At 60.7% G+C, this 11,953-nt stretch overlaps 1 protein-coding gene across 1 annotated transcript in view; it reads right to left on the bottom strand.

The window, feature by feature from the left end:
* Positions 1 to 9,420, bottom strand: part of PLXNB2 (plexin B2) — a 28,060-nt gene extending 18,640 nt beyond the window's left edge. Inside the window, 1 exon segment of the mRNA XM_079142684.1 lies at positions 9,298 to 9,420. Within this exon segment, the coding sequence (XP_078998810.1) occupies positions 9,298 to 9,372 (75 nt within the window). The 5' untranslated portion in view covers positions 9,373 to 9,420.
* Positions 9,421 to 11,953: the final 2,533 nt, after the last annotated feature.

Genomic DNA, 11,953 nt, shown 5'->3' on the forward strand with positions numbered 1-11,953 from the left:
TGGCTCCTCCCCACAGTGCCTTTCCAGGACCTCAAGGAGGCTGGCATGGATTTCTCTTCCCAAAATCAGGCCCCTCCCAACCATCCTCCCTAGGCAATGAGACCAGGATCCCTTTGGCCCTCTAGGTCACTAAGCCCCCTGGGGCCCCAGACAGCCACTCAGGCTTGAGGCTCCCACTTCCCTAGATGCTCCCAGATGACCACTGGGAAGATGACCACTTCCCTAGATGCTCCCAGGCCAGGCCAGTTCAGACACCCAGCTCAAGTTCCTCTCCATGGAGGCGCGGCCCCACCTCAGTGCTGCTGCATGCAGGGACCTACCTCAAGGCTCAACTCTGCAGCCAAAACACTGGGTTCCAACCCCAGCCCTGCCACTTTCTAGCCGAACTGTGTGGACTCACAAAGCTGCTCTGTGCTTCAGTTTCCCCTCAGGTTTCCGGGGACAACAGCGGCTCCCACCTCAGAGGGTTGCAAAACTCCTACCCATCCTTCAGAACCCCGAGATGCTCTCCCAGATGGGCCCTGCAGGACTGTCGCTCATCCTCTAGGGTCTTCGCTGAGGGCCCTATGTGGGTGTACAGCAGAGGGGACAGCCTCGGACTCCTACTCCAGCTCCCACAGTGCCACGGCCTCTCTGCAGCCCCTGGCCGTGTGGGGCTAGCAAGAACCTCTTACCCCCTGGGTGCCTCCTGGTTCCTCTTTGTCCCCCAGGTCCCTCGCACAGGCTAGCTCTGCCCACCCCTAACCCCAGGGAAAGGAGAGCAAGAGGGACCTGAGGAAGGGCAGTCTGCTCCAGACAGGCCCCAGGGCTGAGGTGATCTGTCCTCCTCCCCACTTCTGCTGGGCAGTGCTGGCTCAGGTAGCTCAGGTCCCAGCGCCACCCACAGGGCTACAGAGAAGGCTAGAGTGGGGTCTTTCCAAGTCACCGTCTTTGTAGATGGCACAATACCTTTGTTTATTTATTTTTATGTGGTGCTGAGGATTGAGTCCAGTGCCTCACGGGTGCTAGGCAAGAGTTGCACCACTGAGCTAGCTAACCCCAGCCTGTGTCAGCATCCTCAAACAAACTCAGATTGAGAGATCCCGCCCCTGCCCATGGTACTGGGGACTGGACCCAGGGGTGCTGGACCCCTGAGCTGCACCCCCAACACCTTATTTTTTATTGAGACACGGTCTTGCAGAGTTGCCCAGGCTGTTCTGGAATTGTGATTCTTCTGTCTCTGCCTCCCCATTAATTAGGATTACAGACACACTACAGTACCCCTGTCAGATTGAGCAATTTCTTAACACTAAAATAAAATCAGTGCAAAGTTGTCAGGCACAGAGGGAGGAAGGCCCCCCTCCTGGCCAAACCAGCAAGCTTTGGGTTCAAGAAGGGAAGCCAGGCAGGGACAGAGACCAACACGGAGGCCCAGGCCCAGGCCGAAGGGAGATTCCTCCCGCGGCTCAGGCCCAGGACATGGTAGAGACAGGTACAGCTCTCCAACTCTGCGTCAATGCCAGGAAGGGCCCTAGCCCTGTGGTCGTCTAGGGGTCGATGGAGCCGGGAACAGGGCGGTGCGCTGGGGGACCCTGGCGGGGGCTCTAACAAGCAGGGCAGGGGCCCGCCACCCTCCCTCCCGTCCCCGCCAGCAGCTGGCGGCCAGGAGGCGTGCCTCCGCTTCCGAGAGGAATATGCAAATCTGCAATTAGCCGGGAGCGCTAAACAAACCAGAAGGAACAAAACAGGCCGCGGTGCCGGCAGATCCGAGCCTCCGCTGTTTTCAAAACAAGTCCGAGGGAGGGGCCGGCGGCGGGGATCAGCGAGGAGCCCGGCAGCCCCTCGGAGGACAAGCCCGGACGCAGCGCCGCGGCCCTGGGACCGGCTCAGGGAGCGCACAGACGACCCCGGAGGACGCGGCCTGTGCCCGCGCGCCCGGCCACATCTGCCTGGCGACCGGGTCAGAGTGCAGCCCAGGAGGCGGGGACAGCACCTGAAGCCTGCTGCCCGGCTAACACCGCGACGGGCACCCAGCCCGGGCGCCGGCCCGTCCTCGTTCTTTCCAGACAGCCCCAGGTGGCCCGCTCCCCCGGCGCCGCCGGCGCCGCCAGACTCCCCAAGGAACGCAGCCCGGTTACCTGGGAACCACACTGGGGGCGAAGATGCGCGGCGGCGGCTCCACCGGGCGCCCCTTGGCGCCGCCCGCCGAATCCCGTGCGCCAGAGCCGGGTGATCTCCCGCCCGCGCCCTCCGGTGACGCCCAACGCCCCACACCTGGGAACACACGTGGACGCCTGTTCTCGGCGCGAGCTTCCCCAGGCCCGGGGACCCCACCGAGCAACAGATAGGACAGCGATGGAGATGGGAAGTGGGCACTGGTAAACGTCCCCTCGGGGCGCTTACCTGGTGTCAGGCACCGCGCAGCGCGGAACCGACCAGTACCTACCCAAGTCCGCCCGGGCAGGGAAGGGGTCGAAGTGGGCGGCTCCGCCCCCACTGCTGGTGGCTCCGCCCCTGCCCGGGCCGATCCCAGGACTCGCTCCCCAACTCGGCGGTCGGCAACCGAGCACACCACCACCCCCAGAAGCTCCTGCAGGACTCGGAACCGGGGGTCGGGGCTGCGAGACCAGCCTCCCCAGGCGAAGACCAAGCGCTTCCAGGCAACCTGACCTAGAAGCAGGGGTGGGGCTCTAGGGGCAGACTGACGTCCTAGACTGAGTCTTGCGTCAGCGTCAGCGAACAGAGCCTCCCGCAGGACTGAGGGCAATGTCCCCTCCCAGGTAGTGTGTGCCTACCTTTCCCATCAGACTAGGCTCCTAGTTCCTGCTTCAGCCTTTGGGTTCACCTACCTCCACCAGTCTGGGCTGCATGTCCAGAGTGAAAAGTCACCCCTGGCTCCTGCAAAGGCTTTCCTTCAGAGTGGGTCAACCAGACTTCCAGCTTGTTCACTTTCCAGGCTCCCTGCTTCCCCGAGATGCAGCCAGGCCACCTCAGTCCCTGTCTGAGGCCTAAGGTCACCTAGTGCTTAGGTCTCTGAGCAAGCTTCTGGTCCTTGGTGCCCACAGTTCACCTGGCAAAGCCCAAGGATGCCTGCCCCAGTTCCTCCTTCCCTCCTTCCGTGCCAAACTGCAGCCTCTGTACACTGTGGGTGGCCTTAGATGTGGTCGTCAAGCTGCCAGCCATGATGCTGCCCTCCATCACCACTGCCTGAAACAACTGTGTGGCCCTCCTCAGCCTCCCTGCCCCAAAGCCAGGCCACAGCCCACCTGGTACAACTGCAGTGCCAGGTCTTCCCAGGCTCTAGGAGCAAAAGGTGGCCCTTGCCCACACACACCGGGCCTGCAGAACCACTTCCCTCCCACCAACTGCCCTTTGTGTGGGCCAGCTACCACACCTTCCACTCTCAGTCCTACTGGGACACTGCTGGCCCCTTGCCTCCCCTTTCTGTCCCTACCACACTGCAGACCCTCACACTTCGCTCCCCACGGCATATCACTCTTCATCAACTTGTCATGCTTTTAGAGGACTCCAAACTCAGCCAGTTGAGAGAACACAGTGGGCCCTGTCACTCAGGCCAGAGGAAAGCCGGCTCAGCAGGACAGGAGTTTAGATAGCAGTCTGGCCACAGAAAGGCTCCTCTGGGACCCAGAGAACCCTGAGCTGGCTGTTTGCCTTCCTGCCCTTCCTGCGTGCCCCCACCTCATCTCCCTTATCCCAGGCTCACCCCCCAACAGTGGGTGGTCAGAGACTAGGTCCTGGCTGGATAAGCTCATGGAGGCTGCAGCTGGCCCAGAACCAGCTCTGCCCAGAGCCCCCTTCCAGGGACATGGGTGAGGGTGAGCAGGGGGCGGGGAAAGTATGGGGGCGGATGGATGAGGGCCCCAGTGAGGGAGGAAACACAAGGCCTGTAATCTCCCTGTCAGCCTGTCTGTGCAGCGCCTGGCGGTCACCCCAGCCCCGCCTCCCCCATCACAGCAAAACCCTACAATTAACTTGGGGCACCTCGCCAAGCCTGGGTGCCAGCCACCACTCACATGTGGCCACACATGTGCAGGCACATGTCTGTGACTCTGATGGACCCTACCAACAGAGGTCTTGCCCCAGTACCTAGATTTGTCCCCAGTACAAGAAGCTGGAGGGACACCCACACCCGGTACTTGGGCTCTCCCCAGGTCCCAGCAGTCAGCCCGGGGCTGTGAGACTCCCAGAAGTGGGCAGGTGGAAATTGGCATCCAGGGAGGGGCTGTGTGGCAAAGGTGGGCAGGTCATGTAGGCCCAGGGAACCGGCTGCCTGGTGAGTCTCCTGTCCTGACTGGGCCAGGGACTGGTAAGGCACACAGTGCTACTAGGAGTACTGGGCAGGAGCTGGAGTCCAGCCTGGAGGTGAAGCAGTGAGAACAGGACTGGGATTTCCCAGGGGAGAAATGCCCAGCATAGAGTGGGAGCTGTGGTTCTGGGAGAGTGAGTGCCTGGCCTCCCTGCAATGTGCCCGGGAAGGAGCCCCTTGCTCAGTTCAGTGAGGGGCTTGGACACACAAGGGTCTGGCTAGGGGCCACCGGGCCTCAGGTCTAGATGCTAAACCCAGGGGAGGCAAGGAGTGGTGCTCTGGGGGACACTGCTGGACAAGGGGCCACCTGGGTCTGCCTCCCATCCAGACATCCTCTTCTGGGTCCTGAGGTTATTTGGGGTCATCCTCCAAATCAGGCCTATTGCCAAAGTGGAGGTAGGGACGCCGATCTGAAGGAGTATTTTTGAGGCTACAGGGAGGGGTGGGTCATGCTGGAGCCCCTCATACCCCTAGCCCTTTACCTGTCAACTTGCCCAGATCAATTTAAAATAGCTTCTCCCACTTGCTTGACCGAAGAGATGGCCCCAGTGTCAAGTGGGTGAGGTCATGGGGCAGGAGTGGGCCCAGGCAGGGTTCCTCTTCTGACCTTGCCCCAGATAGTTGCTATCTTCCAGGCAGAGAGCACACAGTTGGCCTGTCCTGGACCCTCACTCTCCTCCACAGCAGGCCCCAGCTCTGAAAACACTCAGGTGGGGAGCTAGGATGACAGATCCCCCACCTCCTATTGGTTCTTGAACCTCCTTCCAGGGCTAGGCCTGGCCATCAAGCTGTATCCTCTGAAACACAATGCAAGCTCCCTGTTCCTCCAAGACAGCTTCACGCTGGTGTGCTGGCACTGTCCTCAGATTGGCAACTGGCTTAGGTCCCAGGCAGGGTCCAGCAGTGTGTGCAGAACAGCACACCCCTTACCTGCTGCTTTAGCCTCAGCACCCAGTTTGGGGCTGAGAAGCCTTTGCAATCACCTGTCCCAGAGATATATCCCCACAACTGGCATGGACTCAGTCACCAATGAGACAGACAGGCTGATGCAGCCCCACACAGGTGGCATGCTGGCTCGGGGGCCAGAGGCAGAGCAGAAGGCCACCTGGGAAGAGAGACCCTACCCTGCACAGGGACAGCAGGCTGGATTGATTCCAGCCAGGGAGCAGATGCCCCTGAAAGGCAGACCAGGCTTTTCCCTCCTTCTTCTTCTTTCTGAGGAGGATGCCCAGCTGGGGCAGCCTCAGTCACAGAGATCCGAGCTGGTCCCACATGGGAACTGCTGGCCAGCTGTACCAGAGGGGCCAGGCACTTGGGGCCCAGATGCAATGGAAGAGCTTGGGTTACACCTAAGGCTACACCACAGAGCCTCCCTTCCTCTCCTCAAGGCCCCAAGCCAGGACTCAGCTGGCACTAGAATGGGGAACTGCCAGGGTTTCAGAACCCCCGGGACCTCAGAGGCCAAGGAGGAGAGGATGTGGGCACTAAGCCCAGTCCTGCCCCCCAGGAGCCCTGATCTCAAACCAGGGTGAGCCCCTCATGGGTCTAGCCCATGGGAGCCCCCAGGGAGGCTGCCAGTCACAGGAGGGTCTGGGTGTGTGTGTGCGGAGGGGGCTGGGCAAGAGAGGCAGGAGCAGAGAGTGAAAAGGGACAGGAGACAGATCCCCCAGCTCCAGGTCTGGAGCAGGCTGGGTCCTCCTCAGTCACATCTTCACTGGGTACAGCAGATCTGTAGGTATCCATGAGCAGCCTGCTATCCCATTCCTGGCCACTCAGACTCCACCTTGGACCTGAATCCTGTCATGGAACAAAGTCAAAGAACTCCCATAGTGGGTGGGCAGTGTTGGGGGTAGGGCAGCAGGGCCTAGGCCAGCCCTCCAAACGTTGTCACCCAGAGAAGCCCAAGGGCCAGGCAGGCTTCTGAGCTGGGGACTGGCCTGGGGCCCCAACTGTCAATGGGGGAACCCAGGCCAGTGTAGTGTTGTTTGGGGGCAGGGGCAGAGAGGTTGTGGGCCCCATCCCACCCCAGGGCACAGGAAGTAGGAGCCTGTGTCACAGGATGTAAAATCCCAAAGGGGAAGAAGGCAGAGAAACTACATGTGACCTGGAAAGATGAAGAAAGCTAGGGGCCACTGCTCCCATGCTCCCCAGCCACCTGTGCCCCCCGCCACTCAATTACAGGCACTGCTCTGCCCTTCCCAGCCTATAATTAGTCAGAGGCCCAGCCCTATCCAACTGGCAGCCCCACCCCTAACATAAACAGCTATTACCCTCTGAGAACCTCCACCCCATCCAAGCACCCACTCCAAGACCCTGCATCTACTTCAAAGAAGGGAGGTCGAGGTCAGAGGGGAGGGGCACCCGGGCCCCTTCACAGGTTGACCAGAGCCCTCACTGACCAGGCCTGGTTTTGAGTTCTGATCAGCTCACTCATCCAGGCAGACTCTGGGCACAGGAGACCTTCAGCAGGGAAGAATACTCCCCACACCTGCGGTGGCAAGGCAGGAGGCAGGCTGCAGCAGGAGGGACTGAGGAGTGGCATAAGTAAGCACTTACTTACTTAGGAAGACAGCCCTCCAGGCCAAGGGCCTAGCATCCTGTGTGGTCCTGCCTATGGTAGAGGAGGGATGATGGCAAGGGAGGGTGCTGGAAGCGCTTTCCTCCTGTGTCAGGATACTTGTCCATGTCCAGTATCCTGAGAGCCATCGGCACTAGCCCCCAATATGTGGTACCAGGCAGAGGACAAGACATGGTAATGTTCCCAGAATGGCTGAAGTCCTGGTAGCCATGGGGTGTGTGCCATATGGACCCCTCCCCAGGATGCCAGCCCACCCAGTGCCTTCCATTCAGTCTGTTCTGCTTCACTTGCCTGGGCCAAGGCCAAGCCTTTGGGCTTCCTGCCTTGGGCCTCGGCTGCCCGCCGTCTCCCCAGTGTAGCTGCTGGGCACATGGCCTCCTAGGGAGCCTGTCAGCCTCCTGCCCCAGCAGCATCCCAGATGGCTCCTCACAGGGACCCACCTCTGGCTTCAGTCTCCCACCTGTGAGGTGACCTGAGGAGCACACATTCTCACGGGTAAGGGCTGGACTGCCCCTCAGGAAAGTGAGAGGATGTGAGGTTCAGCTGGAGGGAGCCCTCAGGGATGTGCCTTCCAGCCTGACCCCAGCCCTGCTGGGGATGTGTGACCTGCCCCAGGTGCATGCCTGAGCCTGGATCTGCAGGGTGCTCTCAGAGGCCCTGGTGTGTGGGTTATGGGGTGAGGGAGGTGCCCCTGGATGTGTCCAGGGCACCTCCTGCCCCATGGACTCCCTCAGAGAGGCCTAAGCCCACGCAAGGCTCAGCAGAGCTGGCTAGGGCCGACTGTGGGGCCTTCTCCAGCGACTGTGGGGCCTTCTCCAGCGCAAAGGTGACACATTCCCTCCCTCCCCACCCTGACCGGTCTGAGCAGCCTCCTCAGCAGGTGGTGGGGCTGCCCAGACTTGCCAGTCCCTCCCTCTTGAGGCTCTCAACCCACGGCCCGGAAGTGGATCCCTCTCCCACGGGTAGCTGTAGCCTCCCCCTTGAGTGGCTGGACACGGCTGGATAATCCAAAATAATTCCTTCTTGGCAGGCGGCCGGCGGGGGAGGGGGGACACACATTCCAAACCCTTGTTTTTCTCAGTAACTTCCCTCTGCTCTTGGGGCTAGGAGCCCCTAGCCAGACATCAGGCCTCTCTGACCTCGTAGTGGGAGTTTGAGAGGTGGGGGTGGCTCAGAACTGCCAAGCCCACCTGCTTGTTCCTCAGTCTTCTCTAGTAATTTCTCTGCAACTCACTAGAGCTGGCATACCACAAAAAACAGCCAGCATGCTGACCTCTACCTTCCTGGGAGTCTTCCCCTCGGAACCGGGGAAGGAAGGCTCCTCCCACCACACTCCCTGGGTGCCAGGGTGGGGTCAGCAGAGAGCCCCCTGTAGGTGTAGGTTGTTCCTGAAGAGGCTCAGCTTTAAAGCCCACAGCACACCGGCTTAAGTTGGAAATTAAAAGGGACCTCTCCAGGACAAGTTGAGGGCCCAGAGAATACTCCTGGCCCTGTAAGTTCCACCAGCTTTGGGGCCTAGCCTCATTCCCAGCCCTACTCCTGTCACTGCCATGGTGGCCACAGACAGAAACCTTGCTTCCTTCTCTCAGGAGCTGGGAAGAGGAGCCCAGTGACGTGGCAGGAAGCTCCAGGGCTCTTGAGCTCAGAGACCCCAGAGAAGGGAGACAGGACCCCCCCAAATCTTCTGAGCAGCCTGACCACGGGGGAGGGAGGGAAGGAGGGCCCATCCACAAGGGTTTCCTGCAGGAGAAGGGCCAACGGTGGGGCAAGGCCTAAGAGCCGAGCACCCTCCCCAAGTTCTAAGACTTCCTGGGTCCCAGGTGTCCACCCCAACACCACACCAGGAGCTGCGGAGGAGACCCTTCTGGGAGGCATAGGGCCTCACCGAGGGCTGAGTGTTGGTTCCTCCGTCCCGGGTCCCCTCCACCCTGGACCCTGCCCCAGGGGCGTTGGGGGCTTGCAGAGGCCTCACCGTGGGTCCAGCCCCTGAGGAAAGCCCGGCAGAGCCAGGTGTCTGCGCAGGTTTAACTGGGGGCTGGGGCCGCGGAGATTTCGCACAAGAGGCAAGGTCTGCCCGCCCCTGGTGCACGGATCTCGGCGACTGAGTACGGGCATGGGCGGAGAGGGGGTCGGAAACTGGACCCGGTCCGACACGGTTCGAGATGGCTGGGCTCCCGCCCGGCGGGGCCAGCCTCCGACGCCGGTCGCCGCAGGCCTCGCCGCCACCGGAGGCGCGTGGGGCGGGGCGGCTGCCCGGCCGGACCGGCCGCGGCGCAGGCCCGCGGCGCCTCGGCTGAGCGGTACTGCCCGGGATCCCCGAACTCGGGCGCGGCAGGCCACAGCAGGGCGGCGCTGACGCGAAGCCCCGGGCCCAGCGCCACTCCCACGCAGGCCCTGTCCCCCAGCGCGGTACCTGCACGTCCGCCGGCGAGGCTCGATGGCGCCCGGGCCGCGCTCTGCGCTGCGCTTCGGACCGCGCGGCTGCCATGGAGACGGGCCTTTGTGTGGCCGAGGAGGGGCCGGAGCGCGCGGGAGCCGCGGGCCCCGCCCCCGCCGGGGAGAAGCGAGGGAGGACCGGGAGAGGGGGAGGGGGCGGGGGGAGGGACGGGGGCGGCGGGGAGGGGGGAGGAGGGAGGAGGGAGGGCGGGGCGGGGCGGGGCGGGCCGGTTCCCCTGCGCACCCCCGGCGCGCCCCCTGCCTCCGCGCCGGGCGGCTACTTTCGCAGGCCGAGTCAGCGCAGGGTTCGCGCCTGCAGCACCGGGCCTGCCCTGCCGCTGTCCTGGGACAACTGGCGCCCGTACAGTCTCCTGGGCCTGGGCACCTTCCCGGGAGCGCCTGGGTCCACCGGAGGTGAGCCTCTGGCTTAGCACTAAAGAGTCACTCCGCCGGGCCAAAAGGTCCCCAAGCATTCTGAGATGAGCGGGCAGCAGCAGCCCCACCCCCAGAAGGGAACAGGCCTGTCCCATCCTACCATTTTGGGTCGGGGCTGCTGGACCTTGGCCCTCTACCAGGACCCACAGCCGCCCAGCCTCCTAGGGAAAGAGGGCATCTGGAAATGTCGCACAACTCACCCAGAGACCTTCATCTGTCTCCTTTCCGGGACCCTAAGAGGGACAGAAACTCTCCCTGGGGGTCCCATTTTGGGGGTTGACCCCCCCCCCATGCCCTAGTCCTGATGCTCCTGGGATTCCCTAGATTTAGAAGGTGGAGATCTGATTCCCTCCGCACGGATGCTCCACTAGCAGATAGGGTTTGGGGCTCAAACCTAGCTTCCTCCACACTGTGACATCCCCTCTCTGGGGACTTGCCTCTCCTGGCAGATGATGTACTTCCTCTTCTCCCTTCCTCAGGCATCTCTTCCTCCTCTGGTCCCCCACCCTGGGGACCTGCCCCAATACTCATCCTCCCCCAGCTAGATAAAGCCATTACAGATCTGATTGGGAACCTGTCAATCATTAGTTCTTTCAGCATGTCTATCTTCCCTCAATCTCAAGCAGCCAGGCCCTGTCCAGCACACTCCTTCTCTCCTTGGGCCCTAAGACAACAGCCAACAAGACAGCCAACCATCCCCCACCAGAGTACCCCAAAATTATCAGGGCCTAATAGGGATTAAAATCTTTTATTTAAAATTAAAAAAAAAAAAAAAAAACTGTCACAAAAAGGTCATTTTAATACAGAAGATGTGGAAAGGCCACTATCCCACACTGAGGGCATCTTGAAATAGAATACAGGAAGCTGGAGGGTAAAGAGCCATCCTTCCTGTCTGTCCCTGGAGCAGCCCTGCAGCATGACTTCCCCAATCCCTCCCCACAGGCCTACACAGAGCCCTCTCCAACTTTTTGGACTGGAGCTCCTACCCCTCCAGAGACCTTCCTCCACCTCCAGGGTATGCCTTTGGCCTGGTATGGAGGCAGGGCAGGTCCAGGACACTGCCTGGGACAAAGGCTGAGCCATTCAGACAGCTAAGCCATCCTGGGAGAGGAGGCAGCAAAACAGTATGGAGCTGGCAGGACCCAGCTGCTCAGACCCAGCATTGGGCCATCTTGAACTGGGCACACTGAAGCCAGGTTTTTCATTTGTGTGCATGTGTGTGAGATACAGGGGATGATGCCAGGGTATCACGCATGCTAGGAACACACTCCAGCACCGAGTTACATTCTGAGTTCTTTAAAAAAAAAAAAGTTTGAGACAGGGTCTAAGTTGCTAGGGTTGGCCTCCAACTTGTGATCCTCCTGAGCAGCTGGGATGAAAGGCATGTGCCACTGCACCTGGCTTTGAAGCAGGCCCTGATAGCAAAACCTCTACTGTCTGCTCAGTCCTATCTTATGGAGGCCAGCATTGCAGCTGGTCGCACAGGAAGGCAGCAGCATCTCTGAAAACCCCTTAGAGGCTGGCATCCCCATGCCACATAGCTAGGGGTATACTGCCTGGAACTGCACTAGGGGCTGGTGTCACTCTGGGGTCTCCACTTCTGCCCACCTACATTCATATCCTCTGACCCTACCCTGGAGTGACCTAGCTCACTTACCCACCATCATCGATCATCGTCCCTCCTGTGCCTCAGTTTTCTTATCTATAAAATGGCCACAGTGGCTATGGTCAGGGGTGGATGTTAATGCAAACACTGCTGGCACTCATGAAAACTGGACCAACACCCTGTCATGTGGGGACTGAGCTAAGCCCAGCAGGGAAGGTCAGGTGGTGCTCAATCTACCCTGGCCTCAAAGGAGGACCTGATCCAGAAGGTACCAAAGAACCCAGGATTCATTACAGTTGAGCTGCCTGGGGCTTCAGAAGAGAAGCAAAATCCCTTCCCCCAGTCCTACACCTGCTTATTCTACCAGTGTTCCTTTGGGGCCTCACAGGGCAGGGCCTGTGGACAGGGCCTCCCAGCAGCTGCCCTGTGAGGCATCTACATAATCTAGTTTCTCTGATGAGGACACTGAAGTTCTGAGTGGTCAGGAGACCCACCCACAGGCTCCTAGTAAGTGATGCCCAACTGAGACTTGGCTGAAGCTCCGGGTTCACACCTCAGTGCATTTCCTCCCCGGGTCCCTGATGGTGCTGCC

Source organism: Sciurus vulgaris (genome assembly GCF_902686455.1).
Source record: "Sciurus vulgaris genome assembly, chromosome: 5".
NCBI lineage: Eukaryota > Metazoa > Chordata > Mammalia > Rodentia > Sciuridae > Sciurus > Sciurus vulgaris.